The sequence below is a fragment of the Rousettus aegyptiacus genome, unplaced genomic scaffold (genome assembly GCF_014176215.1).
Source record: "Rousettus aegyptiacus isolate mRouAeg1 unplaced genomic scaffold, mRouAeg1.p scaffold_m13_p_17, whole genome shotgun sequence".
Lineage (NCBI taxonomy): Eukaryota > Metazoa > Chordata > Mammalia > Chiroptera > Pteropodidae > Rousettus > Rousettus aegyptiacus.
In genome coordinates this window covers 24059756-24086857 of record NW_023416292.1, presented here as the reverse complement: position 1 = coordinate 24086857, position 27102 = coordinate 24059756, and the positions used below count along the sequence as shown (strand labels likewise).

General features: G+C 61.4%; 2 protein-coding genes across 5 annotated transcripts; one reads left to right on the top strand and one right to left on the bottom strand.

Annotated features, from left to right (window-relative positions):
- Positions 1–1493: 1493 nt before the first annotated feature.
- Positions 1494–16425, bottom strand: SLC17A2 (solute carrier family 17 member 2). 2 transcript variants are annotated; one of them, XR_001599564.2, is made up of 13 exons: positions 14294–16425; positions 10628–10737; positions 9201–9403; positions 7315–7548; positions 7147–7234; positions 6017–6103; positions 4572–4690; positions 4323–4484; positions 3815–3947; positions 3583–3730; positions 2796–2886; positions 2301–2523; positions 2066–2171 (listed from the first exon to the last, which is right to left on the bottom strand). XR_001599564.2 is itself a non-coding variant. In XM_016166199.2 (12 exons), exons 2-12 carry the CDS (start codon positions 10653–10655, stop codon positions 2037–2039), a joined length of 1428 nt encoding a protein of 475 aa, XP_016021685.2. In that variant the 5' UTR covers positions 10656–10737; positions 14294–16424; the 3' UTR covers positions 1494–2036. The 2 variants fall into 2 exon arrangements, 1 of the variants encoding a protein (XP_016021685.2); XM_016166199.2 differs by lacking the exon at positions 2301–2523 and having other exon boundaries at positions 1494–2171; positions 14294–16424.
- A 3661-nt stretch (positions 16426–20086) lies between these two features.
- Positions 20087–27077, top strand: TRIM38 (tripartite motif containing 38). 3 transcript variants are annotated; one of them, XM_016166299.2, is made up of 7 exons: positions 20087–20233; positions 21535–21954; positions 23478–23573; positions 24981–25211; positions 26005–26027; positions 26115–26227; positions 26425–27077. In XM_016166299.2, exons 2-7 carry the CDS (start codon positions 21544–21546, stop codon positions 26970–26972), a joined length of 1422 nt encoding a protein of 473 aa, XP_016021785.2. In that variant the 5' UTR covers positions 20087–20233; positions 21535–21543; the 3' UTR covers positions 26973–27077. The 3 variants fall into 3 exon arrangements, with proteins under 3 accessions (XP_016021785.2, XP_016021784.2, XP_036090653.1); XM_016166298.2 differs by having other exon boundaries at positions 20094–20247; XM_036234760.1 differs by having other exon boundaries at positions 20100–20201.
- Positions 27078–27102: the final 25 nt, after the last annotated feature.

Genomic DNA, 27102 nt, shown 5'->3' with positions numbered 1-27102 from the left:
TGAGCCGTGTGTGTGTGCATGAGCCACCTGCCCAGGCTTACGGTCCCGGCCTCCCCGGCGTGTGGGCGCGTCTCCAGCCCTCAGCCCCTTCGGACAGAAACCAGACTGAAGTTTCCTTGAATCCTTCCAGACAGATTTTAAAAATGTGTTTTCTTCTTAGGAGAAAGAACAGCCTGCTACTTTTTCTTAAACAAAGTAACACACATACCTTTTTATTGCTATTTCAAATAGATTTGGGAGGCAGGAAAAATCCATGACGTGGGAGGAGGAAGGGCGTGGGGCACCCGAGGGGAGATGGCTCCGTGGGGGGGAGTCTGGGCGGGGGGCGGGGCGGGAGCTGCGAAATCCTCCCCACGCGGGGACAGGGCGATGGCCCTGGAGCTGCCCAGCCAGCAGCAGCGACACACACACAGGGCCCAGCCACGTACTGGGAAACGAGTCAGGTGGAGGTGGGCGGAAGGCCGGCCAGAGAAGGGGCCTTTTAGCAGCGGAGCCACCGCGACGGCCCGCCCGGCTCACGGAGCGCCGGGGTCCCCTGGAGCCGCGGGGAGCGGGACCTGCGCGCGCAGCGCGGCCCGGCGTGGAGCTGCCCCTCGCCGCGTCTTCGCTTAGGACGCCCATCGGCTGCTCGGCTGGGGACACAGTGGTTTTGGGAGAGACACGCGGGGACGGGGGATCGTGGGCGCCCACGCGCGCAGGCCCCGGGCGCAGCGGGCGGCTCTGCCCGGTTCGCGTCGCGTCGTGTTTTTGAAAGCTGCTCCGTCTTCTCAGCCGTCACCTGAAGTCAAACGCCCTATGAGATCCCGCGACATCGTGAGTGGAGCCCCTGTCGCCAAGGCAGGCCGTGTTCGGGCTGCGCTCTGCCCCGGCCGCCGCTGCGTCTCCGCGAGCTCGCCCGGCCGTGCGTCACGCGGAGGCCGGCGGTGGCGCGCGTCTTCCTCAGCATCTCGGCCTCAGTTTCCTGCAGGAACCCGCCCACGTCGTCCCACCCACGTCGTCCCACCCACGTCCTCCCACCCACGAGCTCCGGGTTCCCCGCCTTCCGCACCCCAGCGGGCCGCCGGACTCATGATCCCGCGCGCCGGGCCTTTCTGCCCCGTCGGGAGGGGGCGGGGCAGGCGCCAGGCGCCCTGTGCTCGGTCGTGGAGGGACGTGGCCGTCGCCACCGGCGGTTCTGTGCCCCACCGTCTCCTGGCCCGGGCCGGTTCCGCGGCTGGAGCGCGCCCGCTGCGTTTCCTCGAGCAGCTGTTCTCACCGGCTCTCAGACCTCGGTTCAGCTCCTAGTCACCTCCTCAGCGAGGTCTGTCAGACCCCCTCGTGCAAACTGTTGTTTCATTTCATTTCAAAGCCCTTCTGGTCTCCCCTCGGTTCTCAGCGCCTGGCCCAAGCCGCCGCCCCCTGGGTCGGCCCATCCCTCCTCTCCTGGTCGTTAATCTCCCAGAATTTACCTCGGATAAGTCAATATCTGTTTTGCCTGCTGGAAATAATCCTAATCTAAATAATTAGAAAGTGGTCTATTTCATTTTTTAGCACGTGAGTTTTAATAGCATTTAACCACATAAATAAACATCAAGTTTCACAACATACAAAATAACAACGTTAATTCTGCAGATTATAGCTTAAAATTCTGTTCTGCGCTGAGCTCTCTCGCCGGCGGCTACAGCACGTCTCCTCCGTGTCCGCGATGGACCCCGCAAAGGTGCTTTCCGGGGGTTATTTTCACAGAGACTTTTATTCATCTGTTACTTTCCAAAGCAGAAAACGCAGAGGCAAGAGGCATAGACGTTCCGGCTCTGTCGGCATTTGTCAACCGCGGCCACGTGCTAGAAAGCCCAGGCGAGTCTGGTGCCACCCCAGGCCGACTCACCCGCCCTCGGGGGCAGGGCCCACACGGCTGCGAGCCTTGCCCCGGGAGAACCCAACGCTCGAGGGCAGCCGAGAGCTGCTGCGTCTACGGCGAAGAATGCGAAGAAACCAGGACAACTACCGCAAACGGTGGGAAGGGGCGGGGTCGGGTCACCGTCCCCGCGGAGTCCTCAGAGGCGGGTGAGGGTCCGCTCTTTGGCCCAGTCCTGGATCTCCACTTGTCCGAACGTGAGGTAAAACACCAGGCCGAACACGTTGACGGCCGCGGAGAGGAAGAAGACATTTCTCCAGCCGGACACGGAGTCCTGGAAGCAGAACACAGAATTGCCGGTGTCGCCAGGCCCTTCTCCGGTGGCTCCAGAAGCCCCTCCCCCCGTTCAGTGGGTCGCGACCCTGATCACGAAGAATGTGGGGGAACAACATGCGACAGCCACCTCAGCTATCGGGGAAGGTTTGAGGACACGGCGGGAAACAGAAGGAGTCTGCGATGGACACGGGGCTCCGGGTGGGGAGCGGTCCTTCTCGGAACCCGAACAAATGGACCCGCACCAGGGCTTTCCCGAACATTTCGACGTCGACGCTCGTGCAAACACCCTACTGCTCATGCGGGGTCAGCCTGTGTCCCTTCTGGTTTGTTTGGTTTCAAGCTGTCGGCGTCTGTCACGGCAAGCACAGGGACACCGTGGCCACGCGATCCGGCCGCGCGTGGCCTGCCAGCCGGCACGGCCCTCCTCGCCAAGTCCTCATGAGTCATAGTTTATCTCCGCCCTTCTGGTCACCATTCACTGTCAGAATCCGGCTACGTCTCCCCTGGGAACCCTGACCCGCCAGCGTCTGATTTGGGGCACCGGTGCTGCCATCGGAGCCACCATCCTGGGGGCCCCCCATGGGAAACAGCACGTGCGCGGGAAGTCAGAGAGTGTCCCTACCTGGCTGATCAGGAACCCGGTGGCGGTGGCGGACATGATGCCGGCGATGAGCCCGAATCCGCGGGCGACGCCCATGAGGAAGCTGGCGTACCTGCGGGCCGCGTTGGGGGCGTGACCGGAGCTTGTCACAACAGCTGCCTCGTGCGTGTGGCAGGCTAGCTTTCCGGCCACCGCCCCGCACGCAGCTGGGCTCAAGGGCAAAGCCGTCGTGCGGGACGCAGGTTTCTGCCCATGCTCAGGCATCCCGGCAGCGCCGGCCGCCAGCCCCGGGTCGCCAGCCCTGGGTTGCCCGCCCCCAGCCAACGACGGGGAGCCGCCCGAGTGCCGGGGCCCAGGTGCGGCGGGCCGTGTGAGGCGGGGACCGCACGTTGGACAGCTTCCCGGCTTTACGGCCTGGCTTTGCGTGGCACGACCCCAGGCCCCTTGGCCCTCGGCGCCTCGGTCTGTTCCCCCACGGGGGCCGGTGACAAGGGGGTTCGCCTTGGGCACAAAGGCTGGATGTGCAGGTTCCCAACGGGTCCTTCACAGAGGGTCCCGCTCACGGCGAGGGCGTGCCCGCTGGTGGCCGGCATCAGTGAGCATGCGTGGCGTCCCCGGCCCCAGCGCACGGCCGGACCCCAGGGAGGTCTGGGGAGCTGCCGTCCTGAGCGCGCTCAGGTCGTGGCCACGTACTGCCACCTCGAGTCGCTCGTCGCTGTCCTGCCACCAGGGACTGTGCGTTGCCCCCAGGAAGGAGTTGTGAGGAGACCGAGGCCTGGGGCGGGGCCACCGCGGCCAGCAGCCTTACCTGGGGGCCACGTCCAGGGTGTTGATGATGAACCCCGAGTCGCACAGGTTGCTGGTCCCCGGAATAAGTATCAGCAGAGTCAGGGTCATCGTGTAACTGGGGGCCGCGAAGGGCAGGGCCACGGCACAGAGCGACGGCAGGAGGAGCCCTGGGCGGGGGACGCGCCGTCAGGCCCCACGCGACCGCGCAGGACGGGGACTGGCTCGCGAGTGCGCATGCCCGCGGCCCTTACCGAGCGCCGAGAAAAGCTTCCGCACGGTGATCAGCCTGAGGAGCCTCCGCGACAGGAGGAAGTCTGCCAGCTGACCCCCGAGGACCGTGCAGGTCGAGGCGGCCACGAACGGCAGCGAGGACAGGACCCCGCTCTGAGGGGCGGGGGACACGGAGAGGCGGGGACGCGGTGAGGGCGGGACGGCAGCCCCGCGGCCCCCAGGTGCTCCGAGCCCCTCTCCGCGGGAGAGGACGCTGCTCGGGGGAGGCCCGGCGCCCGCAGCGCCTGTCCCGCAGGAGGGTGGCGTCGCCTGCTCCGGGACGCCAGGGACCGGCCGCTCGCAGCACAGCGCTGGCCGCAGCGGCCTGACCGCCCGGGGGCGTCACCAGGGCAGTCTGCGCTCCGCCCTGTCCCAGATCCACGCCGGGGCCCCTCGCGGTCGCGGGCAAAGCGGAGTGTGGCGGGCGGCAATGAACCGGTTCCTGGCGCGGCGGCTACCGATTCTGTGACGCGTGGGGACGGAACTCACGTCGCGCAGGTTGACGTGGAGCACGGAGCTGATGTACGTGGGCAGGTACGTGACGACGACGGTGCACAACCAGAAGTGGCTGAAAAACCCGGTGAAGATGGCCCAGAGAGGCAGGCACCCGACCATGGCTCGTATGGGGACAGACCGTCTGGGAGAGGCGGGCTGCGAGGAAACACCCGGTGGGCGCGCGCGGTTCCCGGGAGGGCGCCTCCGCCAGCCCCGCCCGCAGGGAGAAGGCGCGCCCTGTACCTGCGGAGCCAGCGAGGACACGATGTGCTCCTTTTCCCTGACACTTATGCACGGGTGACGCACGGGGTCATCGTAAATCACCGTGAACCACAGGACACAGCAGCCGCAGCCGATGCTACCTGGAGCCGGGACCCCGTTGTCGGCAGGTGGACTCGTGAGCTGGGAGGGAGCCCCCCTCACCGCGCCAGGGGGCTCGCCTGCCCCGGGGCTCACAGCCGCGCACATTCATCCCCCACGAGGACCTAAATCCTCCCCCCTCGTCATCTCTATTTTTTGACGAGCGTCTCTCTAACTGACGCTCTCCAGACAGCACCGCGGACGCAGACTGCCAGCCGTCCGCGTCGGAGTGTGACGGGAGGTCGCGTGAGCGCGCGTGGGTCACCGCGCGGCTGACGCGTGTTCAGCACCCACGCGGTTCCCGCGTCACGTGTCCCTGGCAGCGACTTCTCAATACACGCATGATCGTCTCGTTTTGCAAAGATCCGAGTAGTGAGGACAGAAGAGGAGAGCAGCCGCCCGTGCACGGAGTGATCTGCCGTAGCGTGGGCACCGTGAGGAAATGTCCCCAACGCGTGTGCACAGGATAGCGCGTTTGCATCCGGCCAACATGTCTGTCGCGGTTTCCGGGAGAGACATTTCCGGATAGTACGTGACTTACATTCACAGACCAGATGGCCAGGGATTAGCGCCATTAACGACAAAGCTGGCCCAGCCAGGACCGAGCTCAGAGACGCCTCTGGTTATAACCACAGGACAGAGACGTGCCCCATTGCCAAGCTGTGTCATTGGAAGAAGCTTCTAAGGTAAAGGACCCTGGGAACTAATGCTTCTCAAGGTCCCTCTACTGACCGGACTCATTCGTCCTCTGATTTATAAAGCTGTAAGTCAGTGATGATGACAGCGCGGAGTCCAGTGTGACAGAATGGAGTCCCTAACGTGAGCACGCGACAGTCCGCTGGAGCAGGAGAAGGGGAAAGACAGTCACTCGCCAGCCGACCCAGAGAAGAAATATCAGTAGCACCTCCGAGGACAGAGACCGAACGCCACAGGACACATCCCGGAGATCCCCGAGGGAAGACACATTTGAATCAAGCATTGCAGGTTTCTTGTAGGGAATATAGGTTGAGGGCTTCTCAGCAGAAATAGTAATTATAATGAAATATGAACGCACATGTGAAGAGTTTAAAATGCACGTCTTTAACCTTGACACCTTAACCACATGCAGAAGGAGACCTGGCATCTCGTATGGGCTGGTAGGGACCCCGCAGAGGACACCGGGGCGGAAGGGTGAGGCCGCTCCGATTCCCCGGGAGCCGGTGGCCTGCGTGACCGTCTCTTGGGCCGGACGGAGAGAGCTGCCAACCCCCCAGCTCTTCACTCTCCGTTCGCTGGTGGGATGAGCGCCTGGGACGTGGGGGGGGGGGCAGTAAGAGGCGGCGGCTCACCGAAGATGTAGAAGATGAACGGCCAGCCCAGGGCCTGTGCGATTAGTCCCCCCACGCAGAGGATGACGAAGGTCCCGAACGCTGCCCCTGGGGAGGAGAGGTGGAAAACACTCGTGAAAATAGCCGAGCAGCCTGCCTGGCGTCTCCGGGTGGCGAAGGACACACGAGGGACTGCTGGGGGACCAGGCTCTTCTTCCCGCTCCCAGCTCTGCCCAGGAGAGTGGCGGGAAGTGGCACCTGTGTGTCCGCGCAACACCAAGGTCACCCTTTCTCCGCGGTCACAGCAGGACCCACTGAAGAGTGCCAAACAGGCGAGCAAAAGGAGCGTCAGGGAGATAACGCGCCGGGGAGAGACGCTCGGAGGACGCGAAGCTGAGGACAGAGAGGACCAGCCGGGGGCAGGCGCGGGCGGAGGCGGTGGCGGCTACAGCGGACAGCATCGGGGAGGCGGCTCTGGGGCCCATCTGCAGGGCACGGCGACGTGGGACCTGGGGCTCGAGGGCTGGGGGGACCCGCAGTCTGTTCTTCCGTCGCACCTCAGGGCCCCGGCAGGTGGATAGTGAAGATAAAGTCTCCGAGTTCTTAGCGCGCCCAGGCCCTGCGGTGGCCGACCGCACATGCTCCCAGGCACACTGCTGCGGCTCAGGTCTCGGTCCCACCACCCGATGGCTGTCACACGGGGGCAGTTCACGCGACCTCTGCACACACCGATGCGCACGTTGTAAACCGGCCGTGAACAGCAGCACTGACCTCGGGGGGGCCGTGAGGTCAGCTCAGAAGGCCAGAGCGCCCTGGGCGCCGTGAGCGCCTTCAGGGCCGCAGTGCAGCCTGGCTTCTCCCGGGGCCGCCCTGAGTCCTGATCCTTAGTTCTCGCTCGTCCGCGTTCGCTGCGGTGGGGTCCCCACGCACAGCGGACCCCACCTCCCTCGGTTCACGCAAACGCGCGAGGGGCCGCCCTGCGCCCTGCGGCCACCTCCGCGTCCGGGCCTCAGCGGCTCCAGCACGCATGCGCCTTCCGTCCTCGCTGCGCGACTGGCTCCCGTCGTGGAACTGGGGGGAGCGCCTCGACCCGCCCCCCAGACCCGCCCGCAGGGGAAAGGGAAGAGAAGGGCCGGGGCGGGGCCCCCTACCTGAGCCCGCGATGCTGGTGAGGCGGCTCCGCTCCAGCGGGGGGGCCCACTTGGCCCAGATCGTGAACTGCCCGGTCCACGCCATGCCCTAAAATGAAAGTCGTGGAGACCTCACTCTCCAGGACTCACGGGTCTGTTTCCCACGCGGGCGGGGAAAGTGTCAGATACCTGGGCCATGCCCTGGGCTGTGCGAATCACGACCACCAAAGTCACCCCAAGGTCAGCAGCCAGCGGCGTGAAGAGGGTGAGGAGCGAGGAGACCAGCAAGCCGGCCCCCAGCACGCGCTTGGCCCCGACGATGCCGGCCAGGTATCCGCTCGGGATGAGCGTCAGGATGATCCCATAGTTGATGGAGCTGAAGATGAGGCCCTGCGTCTCCGGGCTCCATTCGTACACCGGGGTCTGGAAAACGCGGAGGGGGGGGGGCGGGGCTTCGCCAAGCCGCTCCTCACGCGCCCGTGCGACCCGACCCTGCCGTAAAGTACCAAGTTTGGGTTTTCTCCATCGTTTTCATCTACTTTACACATTTCACCTTTTCCAAGTAGACAGCCGGTCACAACCCGAAAACACTCCTCTCAGAGGAAGAAGAAACAGGAAATGAAGAAGGAAAGAGCGAAACGCCGGCATGAATGGGAGAGAAAAGGCGTAAATGGAGGCGACTCTGAGACGCAGCTCGTCCGTGGGGGGCCTCTTTTACCCGCGCCGCTTCCTCACGGCGGCGCGACCCGTGGGGTGGCGGGTCGACGCTCATGTCAAAGAACGAGGGGGACGCAACCCAACTGAGCTCTCGCGGAGGTCGGCCCCTAAAACCAGGCTTGGGCGGGGCGGTCCCCGCAGAGCCGACTTCCTGGAGCACCTGTGGCACAGTGATCCCGATGGAACCAGCAGAGAATGTCTCAGGGCCTGCTGGGCGAGGCGTCCTGCGGCAGAGTGGACTGGAGTGGAAGCCAAAACACATGAAATTTGAATTGCTTTATCCACTTTAAATAACTAAGTCATGCAAGATACGGGTTTCGTATGAGGATGCAAGTTTCAGGGGGAAGGTCAGTAAAATCGTCTTGGAGAAGAGGGAAGGACAGTTTGGGGGGCCCTAGGACGCAGCCGCGCTCGGCCGCCCTGTGAAGAATCACTACGATTTGCATGGAGAACCTGGAACCTTCACTCCCAGTGAAGAAAACAGCAGAAGTGGATTCGCAGCGGGGGGGATGGCGCCGGCGGCCCCCGCGGGGTCGCCTCTGGCTCTGATCGAAGATGGCCCTGGGCCCCGGCACAGACCCCAGCGGGGCCAGACTCGGGGCCCAGACGCCAGGAGGGGTCCCGAAGGAGTCCCGCCTCGCGCACGGGGCTGTGGGAGGGTGGACGCGCCACTGAGCGGAGGCCTGATGCGCGGGGTCCCGCAAGCGAGCTGAGCCGGTGTAAGGAAGTCGTGACATCGCGGATGACGTCAGAGCCACAGTAAAGGATGGATCGAAGGGGTCAATGAGAAAACGTGTCTAATCCCGCCTCGGAGAAATACAAAATGGGGGACGGGGGGTGGGTTTTGTCTAGTGCGTGGACGATAAGGCTGTCGCCGCCGGTCCAGGGAGGTCCCCGGGGTGTCTCTGCCTGTCTGAGGGAGGTCCCTGAGTGCCACACGCGCCTCGGCAGCGGCCACACCCACGAGGTTTTAAACATGCGCCCGAATGGGCTGATGCGACCGGGGTGGCGGGTGGGGAGGAGGGTCAGCTGACTGTCCGCGAGGCACGTTCATCCGCGGGGCTGCCACTAAGGACCTTGGGCGTTGCGGGGGCCACAGGGTAGTCGCCCCGCTGTGAAGTGGCTCAGAGCGCGGAAAGGCGGCAGAGTCGCCCCGGGGACGCGCTGCGGCCGCCCGCTCGCCTGTTCCTTTCCGTACGTCTTCACGTTTTCCTAGGTCCCCACCTCGTAATGATCGTAACCTCAAGAGGCCAGCCGCCCCCAAAATGGACCATTCCCGGGATCTGCCCCAGGTCCCCCCGTCTGGCCGGTGTCGCCTCCTAGCCAAGAGCCGCCCTCTGCGCCCCCTCCGTACGTACCCCTGGCCTGAGCTCCTGGGCGGCCCCGCCGGCATCCGCATGCGCATCCGCTCCCACCGTGGCGTTGGGCGCCGCCGGCTGCCACGTGCCGTTCACCATGGCGACAATGGCGATGCTCAGCCCCACGCGCTGCGTTATCAGGGCCAGGTTGGAGAGGTGCATGACCAGGGCCAGGCCACAGCGCAGCGAGCAGAAGCCGGGACCTGGGGACCGACGCCCAAGGGCGCAGTGAGCTGCCGCCAGGCTGCCTCCTTCCGCCCCTCCTGCGGTCGGGTCGCAAAGGGGACAGGTGCTCGCAGTCCCGCGGCTTGTGTCACTGAGGCCACCACGACTGCGCAGCCCTCCTCTGTCACATTCTTTAGTCGGCCTCGGGACACGAATCCGGGAGCTTACAATCACGTACAAAGCAAAGTCGGCCTTTTTTTCTGAGACGTGGAGTGAGATGACAAATGTAGGATGACGCTTATGTCGCATTGGTCCGAAAGAAAGGTAGTGGGGGGGGGATGGTGGCAGAGCCCGCCCCGAGCCCCCCGCCCTGGCCACGAGTTCGTGGCGCCAGGCGCTCTGTGTGTTCACCAGCCGCGAACGTGACCTTTATGCTTAGAGAGCCGCGTCTGAACCAAGGAGCTCATGCAGCGGGGCCTCGCTGGTCACACACCCGAGACACACAGCGTCGGCGGCATTTCGTAACCCCCAGGGTGACGGGCGCTGGGAGGTGTTTTTGCCGCGTGTCTAGGCAGCGCCTTCACATTTTGTGTGGCTTTTAAAAAATTAATATGGAGAACCTCTTCTCCTGAGTTTGTGGGTGACATGGTGCTGGAGGGGACCCAGGACGCCACAGAAGCAACACTTTTTTTAAAAAGTCCCCATGAAGTGGAACTAAGGGCTGATATTGAAAGGATTCTCATGGGAATGATGCATTCGATTTGTGTGTGTGTGTGTGTGTGTGTGTGTGCCTATTTTGAGAACAGGGACTAAAGAGAAACAGAGAAAACCTGTGAAGAAACAGAAAATATACATGGAAGGAATCTAGCGGCCAGTTTGCTCAGGGGCGGGATGGGTGTCCTGATTACGTCCATGTGACTACAGGTTCCCAAGCTCGGGACAGAGCCAGCGACTCGGCAAGGAAGTCCTCGCAGGACCCATGCACAGGTTGGGGCTTTGTTTCAAATGACTTTTTCAGGACTCATCCTGGTCCCAGGATTACATCCCAGGATTTAGTGCTCGTTTGGCTTAATTAATTTCTGATGGGCAATTCAGGGGGCTCCCTGAGGAAGGAGGGACAGACAGGTAACAGGCTGAGAGGTGGGAGCTGCTGCCACTTGCCCTGCGGGTCTCTGCCAGGGTGGCATGGCAGGAGGACCCGCGGGAGAGGGAGCGGGAGGGGAAGGGACGTGGGGCAGCCGCAGCCATGCGAGGGGCCTTACCTCCCCCGGCGGGCGGCTTCCCGTCCATCTGGCTCCTCTGGGAGGTGGCGCCACACTTGGCGGGGCAGTCTCCTCTGCCCTGAATCTCTGTCGCCACACCAGGCTCTGACCTGCGGCAGAACGGCGATCAGCATGTGGCGCGTGGGCCGCTTACCCGCGCCGGCCCTTCCGTCGGCGGCCGTCCATCTGTTACTTCGACAGCCGCGGGGCTTGCGCTTTGCACTGCCCAACTTCATTGCCATGCTTCTGGAGAACTGGGTTTATGTGAGAAAGTCGGGCTGTAGGTCCCAGCCATGTCATTTGGACGCTCTGTCCGTCCATTCCCTTTCCCGTCCTGCGAGCACAGGGCCCCCGTCTGAGCGGCGCTGCCAACTTCTAGGAGAGAAGTACAAGCCACAGAGAACCCGCAAGGTGAGGCCTGCCGGCTTCGGTCGCACGACACGAGTCCCAGAGACGCCCAGAGCAGCCTCTCCCTCATTCCGTCCCTTCTGCATAGTCGGGACCAGGTGCCGTGGTGTCATCTTTCGACATGAGGACGATGTTGTGAAATGCCTTAAAGGTTTAAGATGTTTGTTCTTGGCTTTGCTACACACAATTTAGACATTTTATAAGGCTGAAAAGGTCTTCAAATCACCTGTAAAATCATGCCAAATGGGGGTTTCACTATAATTACGAACAAAGGCAGGGTGAAGAGAATCGTGACCCCCAAAGCCGTGTGATTTGACGTTTGTGCACCTGTCATGCTCTCTCGGGGGATGCTCACACTTACTTCTCTTAGGAACAATCCTCATCGTAGAATATTGTTCATTCTGCAGCCATTTCCAAACGGCAGGACCGAAGCACGGGATCATGCTACGGCCCGTCACTCAACACTTCGCCTTGTTTCTGGGCACAAGTTTAAGGAGGCTTGGCCGCACCCTGAGGGGTGTCCCTCATCCATGCCTTGGGATGGAAGACAGAAGACCCAGATGGAGAATTTTGCCCCACATCTTCTTGGCAGTATGAGTAGCGCAGCATGACACGGGAGACAGATTAACCTGACGACAAGGGTTTGGTGAGCCGATTTTAATAGATTCCCCTGACTGGCCTTATTACAAGAACCTTATCCATGGTGCTGAATAACGTGCGGGAGCTGCTTGTACTCTGTGCCTGTGGTGACACACGAAGTCCCCCAGAGGGAGAGACAGACTCAGGCAGGTAGCAGGGCCGCTTCTGGCTTGCAAAACACGGCATTGCCCATGACGTCCCATATTTACCAAGTGGCTTTGTTTTGTGTTTGTTTGTTTGTTTGCTATTACCTCCAGAATTCTGGGAACAGGATTTCGCCTGTAAGCTTCGAAATCTTGTGTTTTAATTACGGGGACAGAAGTCGGGGTCCAGTTGCTGATGGGAGAAGGTCGGTGCCAGGAGACCGGCTGGCTTTGGCTGTGCCCTTGCGAGGACCTGGATGAGCCTGGGGGTCAGTCTGGCACTCCGCACTCAGGTCCAGCTGAAGCAAAGCAGGATGGACGCCTGGCCGACCCAGTCATGTCATTTCCTATGCGACGGCTCTCGTCCCATAAGGTCCAAAAGCGTGGCCATAACCGTGCGTGCAGCTGCAAGGACTCGCCCCACTTCAAGGGTTCCCACCAGCCTCCCCGAGAAGTCTCATAAACAGCGGACTCTGCAGCTGGAAGACTCAGCCCCTCTGGCCCAGCCGTTCGTCTGACTGGTGGGATGACAGAGGTGCAGAAAGTACGCAAAACCGCCTCGGGCCACAGAGGTCGCGCGGCCGGGCCGGTCTCCCCGCGCCCAGACCGTGTCCTTCCTCTCGGGCAGGCCGGTGTCCGCTAGGCATTCAGATTTTAGGCACGAGCATATTTTAAGCACAATCAGGTAGCTTCGTTTTGAGGTATTCTGGATAGAAATTCATGATTTTAAATCAAGTTTTAATTACCTATTCCGGAAGGAAATCTGATGATGGAAATGCTTTCATGTTGAGCTTGGAATATTTAAACAAACAAACTGACACGCCACTGATCTCTCCTGCCTTTTTCATTAGTGAACTGTACCCCGACGCGGTCGGGGTAGCCGCCCTTCCCATTCCATCTGTTGCCACCCCCACCCCTGCCTTTACGGTGTCAAACGTTTCTTTGAATTTTGTCTCGATAGCTCATTTCAGCTGTTAATTTTCTTTGCATGAGACAGATACAGAAAGCGGGCTTTCTGTGACGCAGCAATGGAAACTATGTTTCCAAAACAGTCGCAGAAGCGTATGCCATCGGGGAGGCTGAGCGTGGGCAAAACCGATACGCACTCAGAGGACTGACTAAGCCCGACAGAGCACGTCGTCACGGGCCTTGCCATTCAGAGGTGACACTTCAAAACACAAGGAATCTTAGTGTCAGAGCCCTAAGCAGACAGAGGAAAAATGGAATTGAAATTAAGTTAAAGGAAAAGTCTGTATTTTAAAAATAATGTTGACACAATATAGAGTCGTATTTTAAGAAATTAATGATGCAGACGACCTGGTTTGCGCATAAGCCGAAGAGCAGTTTCGTCCTGTTCCCCGTAGCCGGAAACGCGCTCTTTTGCTCCGACGGCTTTTACGTTGTTCCCGTGTCCCGTAACTTTCAGCCTGTCTTGCGTCACCTCTGTTAGCCGAGTCCCCTTGTTTACTCAGAGTAAACGTCACACGCGATCGAAGAGCCTGAGCCGGCGGGTCGGAGGGCGCGTGGGGACCGAGTTCTCCGCCATCGACAAGGCGAGCGGTGCAGAAAAGGTGTCGCAGCCCCTCAAAGCTTCAGCGGTTCCCCTGGAAAACCTGGGACCATGTCGCCTCACGGGACCGTGTGAGCGAAAACCGAGGGACGCGGCGCGGCTTCGCAGCACAAGTGTGGCCCGTTGCGAACTCCGATCGATTCTGACTATGGCAGTAACACGGATGTCGCAAGGCTGTCCCCCGGGCCCTCTCTGAGGACTAAGCGCAGACTTTTAGCAAATAAAACACATGCCAGGGCAAAGCATTTGACCAAGCGTTAACTCGGCTTTAAACCTGTCCTTGTAAGTGGGCCCTCCCGGGCCGGGCGCGAATGTGGGACACGGGCAGCCGGCACTTTCCCACGCGGGCAAATCTGCGGCCCCTCTCCCAGCCCCCATCTTTCCGAAAGGCCACCAGGTCGGAAAAAGAGTCAGTTGTTGCAGTAGATCATTTCTGTCAGGCCAAGTCATTTTTTTTGGTTTAATCAGGGGGATTAAAAAAGAAAAAAGCGCACTGAGCACTAATAGTGGGCAACCCTGGAAGGTAGGGCTGTGCTGTGGGGACCCCAACCCGGCCCAGCAAGAGGGAGGCAGGAGGCCCATGCGCAGGCGACGGCCCGGCAGGCCGCCGCCTCCCTCCGTCCCCGTCCTGTCCCCGTCTCCATCCTCGAGCCTTCCCCTGGGCTTCCCGTCGGACCCCGACCGGCACCTGGGCTCGCAGACCAGGTGGTGTCGTTCATGAGCACATTCCCCGCCCTCGGTCCCACCTGCAACTTCGTCATGTTCTCCATCACTCAAGGGACAATTTTGAAAACCTATGGAAGTCTGAAAAGCTCCAGTCCAGACCCAAACCTTGTCAGTTCTGACCGGCATTTTCCCCGTGGCCAAAGCCCATCCCGCTCGGCAGGGAGTCATGGGAATACTCACGGAATCCCGGGGGCGCCGACCACCGGCCGTGTCCGCGGGCGCGCGTGGGCTCTCGGGCCTTGCTGCGGGTCTGAGCGGAAGATCCCCTGTCCAGGAAATGTCTTCTAGGGCTGGAACCGGAAACCATGCCCAGATGGAAGCCCTTAGGCTGCTGGTTTCCCCTCTGACATGCCGCAAGCCGTTACCTCCATTGACGGGTCTCTGACTGATCAGGAATTATCGTCGGACCCGAAGGGAGACAAGCGCCCACCCCCACCATCAAACCCGTCCGCGTCCAGCGCCGGACTAGAGGCTGCCGTGAGGCTGGCTCGTCCCTTCTCCACTTTCCACCAGTCCTGCAGGTTCCCGGGGTAAATGACGAGCCACGTGGCAGGCGGGCAGCCACACTGACCCAGTATTCTCAGAGCCAAGAGCCCGCGTCTGGCTTCGCCGCTTAATTTTTAACTCAGTGTCCCAGTTCTCACCGACAGAGCGAGCATCTCCTCACGCCCGCGAGCTTTCCCGCCTGGAACTGTGCGCACAGCTGAAGAGGTCAACAGCGCTTGCAGCTCACGGGGTGAGTGGGGAAATAAACGAGCTGAGTCTGGGGACGGGCAGGAGGTGCGTGAGGAAACAAAGGCTCCCCGCGAGGGCTCGGGTACGTCGGGTGGGCGTTTGGGGCCCCTGGGCTCGTGCACATGCGCTCGGCCACTGTGACGTCGTCCAGAGGAGGTACCTGGACCCATCCTTCCTAACACAGTGTCTGCTTCCTTCCTGACTCTTGAACTTGTGTTCTGCTTGCGATTCTTATACTTTGGGCACTGATGGCTCCTGGGTCTTCCCAATTTGACTCTCAACCCTCACACAGGGTGGGGGCCTGCCCTCCCGCGCTGTCACCTCAAAACCGCCGGAACCGAGTTTTCCTGCGCCGCTGAGTCTAGTCATGGCATCCTGAAGCCCACTGGAGTCAGCGCCTTAGCTGAGCTTCTCGGTTCCCCTGACGCTGGGCCTCCTGAAAGACCCGGGACAGTGTCCCATCTCAGAAGCCTCAGCTTGATCCCCTGTGCTGAGTCCCCTCACCGGAAGGCTCTGGCGTCAGGCTGTGGATGCCCCGGGCGGTGCTGACCAGCCCATGCAGCCCACTGTTGGGGAGAATGGAAGCAACCGTTCTTTGCTCCTTTACTTGAAAATTCTCAGCAATAATTTACTGTAAAGTCATCACGTGCCTGATCAGCCAATGGAGGACAGATGAGGACTTTCTTTGCCTATCTGCCCAGAAGTTGCTGTGACACTTTCTAACTCGTGCAGAGGCACAGCATGACCCGGCTGCGGCTCCGGTTGGAAACGAGGTCGAGAGCAGATCCCAAAGAGGACAGAACATGGTGAGGAAAAGCAGTCCCCTTGCCTGATGCCACGGGTGAGCCTCGGTCGGCGTCCTTCGAGCTGCTTATTCTGTCCAGACAGGGAGATCCGACCCTTGGGCATTGCAGGCTTCCCGAGCGGGTCTCGCGTGTTTTGAGAATTGCTATATCCACAGCTGTTGGCGCAGTATCTGCCCCGTGGTGTGTGTTCAGGAAACACTCGTCTACTGAATGGACAGATTCTCGAGACATACTGGTCATCAAGAGTTAAGGGTTCTGTCGCTGGTCCAAGCCCCTCACATAACAGAGCGTTGTTCGATCAACCCAGTGAGCTTGGAACTTAAAGAACACGTGTCCGTGACTGATTTATAACTAGCAAAGGTAGTATAGAAGAAAAGATCAGAATCCTTTTAAAAATTAGGTTTCTCCGGCCTGGAGTTCACAGTTGTTTGCAGTCAGAGCGGGTCCATGCCACACTCTTTTTGTGAGAATTTGCTCTTTCCAGAGGTGGTGCTAGATTTTCTGAACGGTAATTTGTTTAAGACCTGACCCATGACCCCATAGAGTTCAGAGTGCACTGGGTGAGGCGCTACCCCAGGATGGACAGACTGATAGAAACATAGTCAAAACAAACAAACAGCAGACAGATGGAGGATGCGCGCAGAACCAGCAGGGACCCCAGCCGACCCGGGGCTTCGGAGGGAGGTTCCCGTGGGGGGCTGGGGCGTTTAATGAGTCAATAACATTGGGAAGAACCTTCCAGAAAGAGCGAAGCCATCGAGTCATGGAAATAAGAGTTGTTCAATACAACTGGAGATTAAAGTACAAAGGCATGAAGGGAATTTGGTGAACCGACAAGAAACATGATAAACATTTTTTTTTAATTACTTGCTTTTCTCAATAGTAGAAATAATTAGCCAGGAACAGAAATAGAAAGAAGTTTTTATTATTCTCTAGCAACAACAACTATACAATTTTTAGAATTTATTTGAACAAGGGAAGTGTGACTCGAAGGGGAAATACGATAAAACTTTATCAAAGGGCATACGATAAGACCCTACTACATGGAACTATATGCTATTCTGCTGGGTGGGAGAACTTAGCATCATAAAACTATCAATCCTCCCTGAAATAGTAAACACATTCAGCGACATTCCCATTAGAAGAAGGGAAAAGAGAAGGGGAGATTGGAAATCTGCTGTCATTGGGTGATTAACCAAACACGTCGCAACATATCCTCATCCCGGGAAATCGAGCAACAGTTGTAAAGAATGAATCCCCTCCGTGCCATGTGACCTGGATGCTTTTGTACAATATCATATAATTTTCAACGAGTAGAGCAGACGCAGAGTACCCAGAAAGGGATTCCACTTTTATTCTTAAAATTGACCCAAGGAAAGCCTATATATTGTATCTTTGTATGAGAATCTATGGGCCACAGCTGGCTGTTAACAACAGTTATCGGCTTTGGGTAACTAGTAAGGTGGTGAAAAAAAAGAAAAGAAAACCAAACACGAAGGTCTCTGCAAAAACCCAACGTTTATAGCCTACATGTGCAGAATTATGTGTGCGTGTGTGTGAATGTACATCGGTACGTATATGTCTAGTATGTGTGCCTGTGTAGACACGTACCTGCATGTGTGTGCACACGCATATACACACAGACTCACCTATATAGACATGTGTAGCCTTGGGCCTGCCCTAGGCCCACTGGGATATTTAGCACTGTAGTAAGTTCCCTGGAAAATTCTTGTGTGTGGTAAATTTAAAAAGCGCTGTCTTGGGGCAGTGAAAGAAAATTCGCAGGAAGTTTCTCAGAATGCAGAACAGAAAGACAAAGAACATGTATACGAAAATGCAGTGCAGAGTCAGAGAGCGTGGACAAAGCCTTGTGTCCCTCCCACAGGCCCACCCAGACAGGGGCGAGTCAAAGAGTTCGAGGAGAGAGGGATGGAGAATGACCGGGAATCAATCAAGGACATCCCCAAGGGGACCTGACCTTAAACCGCACACCATAGAAGGAAGAAATGAGCTCCAGGTATGCAGCCACCAAGAACACTGACTGGCCACTGGGTGGCACACGTGGGACAGATCCGAACAGCAGGCAAAGCCCTGAAGACTGACCCCTCCTGCGGCCTGCGGCCACCTGGGCCGAGTGTTTGCTCCAGTGACAGATCTGCGTTTGCAACAGTATTTCAACAAGACCCAGGGGCTCGTAAGATAACAGTCAAATGACCAGGGCACAATCTGAGAGCGCCGAGCTCGTGAAGAGCTGGGAAAAGGGGCTCACAGATGCCAGGACACGCTCAGATGTCGCGGATGTCAAGAAAAGGGGTTCACAGGTGCCAGGACCCACGTAGATGTCGCGGACATTAGAGTATTCTGACAAGACTCAAAGTAGCTATTGAAAACAATGCTCTGACCAACAATTGCAAACACTCTTGACTGAAAAGATAGAAAGTCTAGCAAAAAAATAAAAGATACAAAGAAGAAATAAATGGAAATTTTAGAGCTGAGAAAAAGAACAGTCACCGCTCTTGTCCGTAGGGGACACGTTCCCAGACGCCCACTGACGCCCCAAACCGCGGGTAGCACTCGGCGCTCCGCCTGCCCCGCGCCCGCGCACCCGTGGTGAGTTCAGCCGACAACTGAGGCGCAGGGAGGGGTTCGTAACAAGCACGTGTTAACGGAGCAGAGCGATTATGATGACGTGCTGTGCTTTGAGCGAATATGGGCTCTTTCTCTCTTCAGCAATTTTTGCATTTTTCATTGCAGACCCACTGCGGAGTCTATGTGCCCGTCCCTTCGGTGGGCTGTGCCTGGGGGTGGCCGGTCTCGGGGGCCCTCGCTGCCGTCCTCGCAGAGGCTGCTTTGCGGCCCAGCACGCAGCCAGTCACGGGAGCGGGCCGTCCGCCCACGCGGGCCGGCGTCACCACGGAGCCTGTCGCGGTGACCGCGTCGCTGCTCTGCTCGGCACTGGTGGTTCTTTCTCTTCTCCGCCTTCGCTCGCTTCCTTTTCGTGAATTTCACGGCATGAATTTGGGACCAGCTGCGCCTGGGTCCAGAGTCGCAGCCAGAACGACGGAAGTCGCGGGGTCCGTGAGGGGTCGTCTCCGGGCTGGGGACTCAGGGGCTTCCTCTTCGGTCCGCTTGCTGGCTGCCTCAGGAGTGCCGGGTGCGGGTCTGCGACCACAGGGCTCACCGGTGGCACGATGGCAGAAGGCTCTGCGAGCGTCGGGGGCAGTGCCGTGCTAGGGACGAGACTCCTGTTTGGGGCGTGACGAGAGGCACCGGCTCCACAGGGCGCAAGTCCCCCAGGCCCCGTCCGTGCGCAGAGAGCCACGCGGCCGTCAGGGGCAGCGGCCGGACGGGCCCGGGGCCCACGGTCGGGCCCGGGCAGCAATCGGCGTCCAAGCGTACCTTCCGCCGGTGTCCTCCAGCCGCCCGCTCCCCGGGACCGCGGCACCCGATTCCTCTGGCCCCGTGTGCCGTGCCCGCGCTGCGACGCCCTTGCACCAGGGGCTACACGGGTGGCGAGGTCTTACTCCGAGGTGGTGGTCTGTTTTCCCAATAAATAATAACTCTAAAGGGACAGTGACAGTCTTCTCGCTCGTTATTTGAACAGGAGAGCCTGGAGCCGACCACTTCAATCCGTCCCCCAGGACACACGGGGATGGCTCCGGGGTCTAACCAGGGTTAGCGGCAAAAACAGAGGGAGCTCCGGCCTGCCGGCTCTGCGGGCTGGGGACCCCGCCGGGTCACCCGAGCGCTAGGCGGCGCCTCGGTCTGCGCCTCAGTCTGCGCCTCGCACCGCGGAAGACCGAAGAGCTTTTCCTGCCCGCGCCTTGGCCCAGGGGCGCCCGCCCCGCCCAGGGGATCCGCCCCGCCCAGGGAGTCCGCCCCCACCACGGGAGTCGGCCCCGCCCACGGGCGCCCGCCCCGCCCAGTGAGTCCGCCCCGCCCACGGGCGCCCGCCCCGCCCACGGGGTCCTCCCCGCCCAGGGCGCCCGCTCCGCCCACGGGCCTCCGCCCCGCCCAGGGAGTCCGCCCCGCCCACGGGCGCCCGCCCCGCCCACGGGCGTCGGCCCCGCCCACGGGCGCCCGCCCCGCCCAGGGAGTCCGCCTCGCCCACGGGCGTCGGCCCCGCCCACGGGGTCCGCCCCGCCCACGGGCGCCCGCCCCGCCCAGGGAGTCCGCCTCGCCCACGGGCGTCGGCCCCGCCCACGGGCGTCGGCCCCGCCCACGGTCCCCGCCCCGCCCACGGGAGTCGGCCCCGCCCACGGGCGCCCGCCCCGCCCACGGGGTCCGCCCCGCCCAGGGCGCACGCTCCGCCCACGGGCCTCCGCCCCGCCCAGGGAGTCCGCCCCGCCCACGGGCGCCCGCCCCGCCCACAGGAGTCGGCCCCGCCCACGGGCGCCCGCCCCGCCCACGGGAATCGGCCCCGCCCACGGGCGGTCCCGGAACCCCCGCTGTCTCCGGGCGCTCTCGTCTCCCAGTCCGGTCGCCTCTGCGCTCTCGCCTCGTCGCCCAGACCCGGCGTGATTTCGGGGACCTCGACGCCCCAGGAAGTGGGTCAGGAGGGGCTGGGACGCGAAGGCAGGTGCGGGCGCGCAGGCGAGGCGGGGGTGGGGGTCGCTCCACGCCTTGAAAACCGCGGCGCGGCCGGGCGGCCCTCACACTCTTACTTTCGCTTTCCCCGGACCTCGGCGGAACCAACTCTGGAACCGGGAAAAGTGAGGAGAGCGGAGGCGGGCGACGGGCTCCCGGGGCTGGGGGCACCTCCGGGGCGGCGCCCGCCCCAGAGGAGCCAAGCCGCGGACCCGGAGGCGGCGCGCGCGCTGCGGGACAGGTCCGCCTCTCCCGCGACTTGGGCGAAGCCCGCTCAGCCCGCCGCGCCGGTCCCGGGTTCCGGGGCTTCGCGCTCCACCCTCCCCGCCCGCCTCGGTTCCGGGGCTTCGCGCTCCACCCTCCCCGCCCGCCTCGGTTCCGGGGCTTCGCGCTCCACCCTCCCCGCCCGCCTCGGTTCCGGGGCTTCGCGCTCCACCCTCCCCGCCCGCCTCGGTTCCGGGGCTTCGCGCTCCAAACCCTTCCCTCCGCCCACCCGGGCTGATCCCTTCGCCCCGACTCCTCTTCCGCTTCCCAGTGGCCGGGTCCTCACCTGCGCACCTGGGGTCCGCCTTCCCTGCCGCTTCGTTTCCCCTACATCCTGGGATCTGCGACACGTGGCCTTGAATCCTTGAATTACTCGGGGGAGACAGGCCTGCCCTGGAGCAGAGACTGTCATCCCCCCTCTACCCCCCCCCAGCTTCCCTCAGGACCAAACCTCACTTCCAAGTTCTCTGTCCAGTTCTCCCTGGGGTCAAGAAGGCTCCCACGGAGCACAGACTGGTCACTAGCTGTCCTCGGGGCTGGGTCTCCACTGAGACTTTACGAAGCTGAGTGGGGAGAGAGAACCGGGCTGGGGGTTCAAAGACTCCACCGCAGTCAGTCGTCTCCTGGACCCTTCCTAAACCACCAGTCAGCAAAGTGTCGCCTCCAGCTGCAAAGAAGGAATTCAGGGACTAGGCATTCGGGAAGGCATCCTCAGGCCCGGAGTCCCCTCTCTGTCGTCTGTCTCTGCATCTATCTCTTTCTCTGTCTGCCTGTCTGGATTCCCTGTGTCTCAGACTCGGTCCAAGAAGACTTTCTGCAGCAGCGGAAGGTTCTGTGTGGGCGTCACGCAGCCACCAGCCACCGGCCACGGCGCAGCAGTCGAAATGTGGTCGGTGCAACCGAGAAGCTGAATTTTAAGTCGAGTATTTTGACAAATTTTAGTGGCCATGTGTGACGGTCACCGCCACATTCCACAGCGCAGCTACACTTAATGCACGTCTTGGGTCCCAATCTATTTTTTGTCTCCAGGAAGAAGCCATGGCCTCAGCCAACTCGGCCAAGAAGATGAGGGAGGAGGCCACGTGCTCCATCTGCCTGAATCTGATGGCCGAGCCGGTGAGCATCAGCTGCGGACACAGCTACTGCCACTTGTGCATCGTGGGCTTCCTTGACAACCTCAGCTACACGCAGCCCCAGCTGGACAAGTTCTCCTGCCCGCAGTGCCGGGCCCCGTTCCTCAGGAACAGCCTCCGGCCCAACAAGCAGCTGGGGAGCCTGATCGACACCGTCAGGGAGCTGGACCAGGAGGCGTGGTGCGGGGAGCACGAGGAGCAGCTGCAGCTCTTCTGCGAGGATGACGGCCAGCTCATCTGCTGGCGCTGCGAGCGGGCGGCATGGCACAGGGGCCACCGCACGGTGCTCGTGGAGGACGCGAGCCCGGACTACCGGGTGAGGGGCGCGCCGCGTGGGCCGCGCCCTGGGAGCAGGCGGCCTGGAGGCCGAGGGGGCGTCCTGAAGCACAGACCCGCCCCAGGGGTGGGGATGGGGCTCCTCAAGGACACGTAGAAGTGAACCCTGAAGAGAGAGGAGGAAAGGGGCCGTTCCCTGCAGGGGTGCCAGGAGCGCAGGCAGCTCGCGGTGACGGGTGTGGCGCGTGGACGGGGCAGCGGTGGCTCAGAGCCTGGCGGGTGTCGGCTCAGTCCAAGCATGTCCCGGCGTGGTGCTGGCCGCAGGGGCCTTGCAGGCGCAGAGAAAGAATCAGGCTGACCTTGAAAAGAGCGTTTGGTGGCGACGAGCCAAAGGAGCTGCCGGGTTCCCGTAAGGCCAGGGACGGGAGGGTCCGAACAGGATGCGGACGTGGTGGTTCAGGCCGCTTCCGGGGCCTGACCGTGCCCTGGGCGTGAGGCGTGGACGGTACTGCTGCCTGACTCGCTCCCTGCCCTGCTTTGCTTCGAGGGGAACGTCGCCAGGGTGAGCCTCGTTCCCCTCATCCTCACACTTCACGGAGCAGCAAATTACTGTACCAAGGTCACTCCAAGGGGAATTACTTTCACATCCAGCAGTGGGAAAAGGAGCAGGTGACAGTGAGGGGCCTCGGCCCCGGGTCTGCTGGGTTTGAAATCTCAGTTCTGCCACTTCCCAGAGGGGCGACCTGAGCGAATTCCTCCGTCTTCGTGCCTTGGTCTCCCCGTCTGTACACGGGGAGAACGGCAGCCCCCTCCTCCCTGACACGCGTGCCCAGGAGGCTGCCGCCAGCTCGAAGCACAGCCACGTAGGGACACAGCAGGCATGTCACAGCCCTTTCCGGAGGGCGCTGGGGACCTACGAGGGTGCGCGTGGGCCTCCCAGGGCATGGGAGCCGCTTCTGGTCGCTTTGACCACGAGGACGAGTGTAGTTCAGCTTAAAACTGCTTTCCGCGAAAATGTGAGAAGCCACTTGGAGAAACAACCGAAACACTGCGGGTGGGTCCCGAGTCGCCGTACGTGGCTGCACGGGGCCACTCCTCAGAAGGTGGCAACGCGCCCCTCCCCCGCCGTTTCTCCCGCCGACCCCGACTCCCCAAACACACGACCTCCACCCCGAGTCCGCTCTGGTGCTGAGCCGCTCGCTTTTATAAAACCTCTTCCTCGCCTCCTGTCGCGTTCCGTGGCAGTGTGTCCGCGGCAGGGCTGGCGTGGAGGAGGGACCAGAGGCTCTGGGTGGGCGGCGATGGCGGAATCGCCTCGAAGCTCTCTGGCCAGTTCCCCGACCCCACCCCAGCCTCACCTTCCACAGCACAGAGATGGCAATGATGGCCAAAATCCTGCCAACGGCTCGGGAGGACGGAGGGGCCACGCTCGTCCCCACACACACCGGCCTCGGCATGCCTCCTGGCCGAGTTCTAACATTCCCGGGGGGCTTGGATTCCTCCCAAGTGCCTCATGAAGAGCTGTCAAATTTAATCGACTCTATTCACCCAACTTTCTTCTAGGAAAAGCTTGAGAAAGCGATGGCCAGCCTGAGGCAGCTGGAGGAGGAGTGCAGGAATCACAAGACGGCCATGGCCCGGCAGATAACCGAATGGAATGTAGGAGCCCGCTTCGCTGACCTCGGGCTTTTTCTGTCCAAGTCCTAGAGCTTAGACGTGGGGGGCGATCTGGCAGAGTGTGGGGATGGCTTACTCTCCCAGACAGGCTGCGTGAGACACCCCCAGACGGAACCACCACTGGCTTTCAGAAGCTCGGCTGTCCGCGCATTTGAGCACAGCTTTCCCGCCCCTGCCCCCCACAGTAACCGGCCAGGGTCCTTGGCACCGCAGTTGGGAGAGGTGGGGGTAATACGGCCTTGCAGCTGCGCCCCGGGCTCTGAGCCTGTGTTCGTGGCGCCTGGCCTCCCGCGGTCGGGGTGCTCTCCTTCACTGAGGACTTTGTGGGGCCCATCGGCTTGCAGTCCAGTCTCGCTGGGCAGCCAGGGAGCCGCTGCGCCTCACTTGGAGGTCTGTTCCCCGGTACCCGACCCCACCGCATGAAATGAGAAAGTGCCAGTGGAAACGGCAGTCCTGTATCCCCCAAAATGAAATCTGACTCCCCGAGCACTTTCAATTTGGTCGTGGTCAATCTTACACGTAAAGGTGACGAAGGGGACCAGGGTGGGGGCGGCTACTTCTTCTGCCACCTGGACCTCCCCTGCTGAGGCTCAGAGACCCTCCAACTGGCCTGCTGGCCTAAGTCCAGTCCTGGCGTGAGGGTCATCATCAGCTTGTGCTCATGAAATTCCCCCGACGCAGACAAACCTTACAGCCTCGACAATTCAGGTCATCTCCGTAACCACCAGTGCTGCGATTGAATTATCTCATGCTCCTGCTCTCCGTCACCCCCACATCTTGGGAGAAAAGGAAGGAACTTACTCAGGGGACGGTGGGGAGTCATGACAAGGCCTCCCACGCCCGAGCGCTGCCTCCCAGGCAGGCCTGCCGCAGGGGACTGGGGACACCCTTCCAGCGTGATAACTCACGTGACCCCATGGCAGCCACACATACTTCCTGGGTGTGCACGTGTGCGTTAAAATATCTGTAACCCAAAATTTGCCTTTTTAGCCATTTTTAAGTGTGCACTTCAGTGGCATTAATATTGTCATACTGTCGTGCAATTGTCACCCCCACCCACTGCAGGACTTGTCTTCACCCCCAAATGAAACTCTGTCCCCATTAAACACGGACTCGCCTCCCGGCCCCTGGTAAACAGGCCTCTGCTTTGTGTCTCTGTGTGACCACTCCAGGCCCCTCGCGTAGGGGGCTCGGTGCCGCAGTCGCCCCCTTGTTTCCGGCTCAGTCCACTTGGCGTCACATCTCCAGGGTCCCGCCATTCCATGGCACGCGTCGGGGTCCCTTCCTCGGCAAGGCCGCAGGGTGCTCTTGTCCACACGCTCACTCTCATTCGTCCCTGGGCGGACACTGGGTTGCTCCCACCTGCTGAGCATCCTGTCTTGACTCCAGGAGAAGATAGCGAATTGGAGACAGAAAATCCGGGCTGACTTCGAGCACATTCATAGCTTCCTGCGGGAGGAGGAGAAGTCTTACCTGTGGAAACTGGAGAAGGAAAACAGGCAGGTTCTGCAGAGGCTGAAGGACGGTGAGGCCGCCCTGGACCAGCAGAGCCATGAGCTCGAGACCTGCATCCTGGAGCTGGAGCGGAGGTGCCAGGCCCCGGCCCAGAAGATGCTGAAGGTGAGGGGGGCGGGAGGGCTGTGCCCCGGGGTGGGGGGGGAGGGGGGCGGAGGGGTGAGGGAGCCGCCCGCCGGGGAGGCTGGCTCTTCCCCGTGCGCAGGCGCAGTGCTGCTTTTTGTCGCTCCGGGTCGGCATCTGCACCGCCGCTCCCCGGGGTCGGAGGGTCCCTTTGTGTGCGTCAGATCCAGCCCTGTGGGTGGGCGCGGGGGCTTCTTGGCTGGAGGGTTTGCCAGCAGCCGCCTGTCCATGAGCACAGAGCCCGAGGCTCCCGGGGACACACTGGGTGGGCCGGTGGGAGCGGTGACCTCCCCGCCCTGGGTGCAGATGGACCCGAGCGATTGTGGAGCCTCGCAGCCACCCGACCCTGGACCAGACACCCCAGTTCCCGCGAACCAAGCTGGGTTTGCACCACAGGTCGAGAGCGCATGCGGCTGCTCACCGCCCTGTGACGCCGCGGCCTCGGCGCCCGGCCCCCGGGGCTGCGGGGGTCCACCGCGGGCCCCTTGTTGTCGATCCCCAAAGGCGGTTAGGTCCTCGAGGGCAGGTCTTGCCAGAGGGAACACGGGCGAAGCTCCCACAGCCTGGGAGGAGGGTGGACGCCTGCCATGGCCGGGGCTCAGGGCGCCGGCCGGGAGTTGTCCCTTCGGGAGTCATCCTACAGGGCCACGTCAGCCGGCACCTACGGCCGCGGCCTCTTTTCACTCCGAGAGGAGCGTTTCTTGTGGCCAGACATGTGTGCGCAGCCCCGCGGGGGCTCATGGATCCACACTCACCTTTGTCCCTTTCTCTGTAGGGCGCGAAGGACACTTTGAGGAGGTGAGTGTGTGAGGACGCGGGAGCGGAGGGCGCGGGACCCAGAGTGGGAGGAGCCACGGAGAAGCCTCAGGCCTCTGCTCCTCCCAGGACTGGGGCGGTGAAGCTGGAGCCCCCGGAGGCGCCCCCCTCGGAGGTTCAGACTGCGTGCGACGTCTCCCAGCTTTACCTGGACGTGAGAGGGCTGCTGAGGCGCCACCAAGGTACGAAGGGTGACTCGGGCACGGAGCCCGGGCCGCTGACCCACCTCCCTGCCATTCCGTTGGGCACACGAGCCGGTTTCTGCCTCATGAGTCACAATGCCGGGCTCGCACAGGGTCAGAATGGGTGCCGGCCGGTGTCGTTTCCAATGAACTGCTCTCGGGGACCGAAAAGAAAAAGTTCTCTTTTTCCCCCTCAGTTAGCGTGACTCTGGATCCAGATACAGCTCATCGTGAACTCATTGTGTCCGAGGATAAAAGACAAGTGACTCGAGGGTACCCCCAGGAGAACCAGGACGCTTCCCCCAGCAGATTCGCCACCTCCCCCTGTGTCCTGGGCCGCGAGGTCTTCCCCTCAGGACGACACTACTTCGAAGTGGACGTGGGAGAAGGGACCGCGTGGGACATAGGGGTCTGCCTGGACAGCGTGCAGAGGAGCGTGGACACGGAGCCGCAGCCCGGGGCTGGGTTCTGGGCCATCAGGCTGTGCTCCAGGGCTGGGTACGTGGCCCTGACGGGGCCCGCCACGCCCCTCCATCTGGCAGCGCGGCCCCTGGCCGTGGGGGTCCTCCTGGACTGTGAGGCCGGACTCGTGTCCTTTTACGACACAGACACGGCCTCCCACATCTTCAGCTTTCCCAGTGCCGCCTTCTCCGGCGCCCTGCGGCCCTACTTCCAGGTTCATCTGTATTCCCCTCTGTTCCTGCCGCCCCCCGACGCGGCGGGTGACAAGCAGGAAATCGTGTGAATGCCGCGAGGCGGGACTTCGGTTTGGTTCTCCCCTGCTGCTGTCCTGTACCGAGACCAGCGCCGGGCTGATAGCGAATCCTTAATAAATGCACGTAGAATGATGGCTGTGAGCACTTTTAACACTGCAG

Excerpts from the sequence above, each read along its gene's own strand:
- SLC17A2 (XM_016166199.2), bottom strand. The coding sequence starts at position 10,655 with ATGGACGGGAAGCCGCCCGCCGGGGGAG. Across the intron at positions 7,235-7,314 it reads CAGCCCAGGGCATGGCCCAG|GGCATGGCGTGGACCGGGCA; the intron begins GTATCTGACACT and ends CTTTCATTTTAG. Across the intron at positions 3,731-3,814 it reads GAAGCTTTTCTCGGCGCTCG|GGCTCCTCCTGCCGTCGCTC; the intron begins GTAAGGGCCGCG and ends TCCCCCGCCCAG.
- TRIM38 (XM_016166299.2), top strand. The coding sequence starts at position 21,544 with ATGGCCTCAGCCAACTCGGCCAAGAAGATGAGGGAGGAGGCCACGTGC. Across the intron at positions 21,955-23,477 it reads ACGCGAGCCCGGACTACCGG|GAAAAGCTTGAGAAAGCGAT; the intron begins GTGAGGGGCGCG and ends ACTTTCTTCTAG. Across the intron at positions 26,228-26,424 it reads GCTGCTGAGGCGCCACCAAG|TTAGCGTGACTCTGGATCCA; the intron begins GTACGAAGGGTG and ends TTTCCCCCTCAG.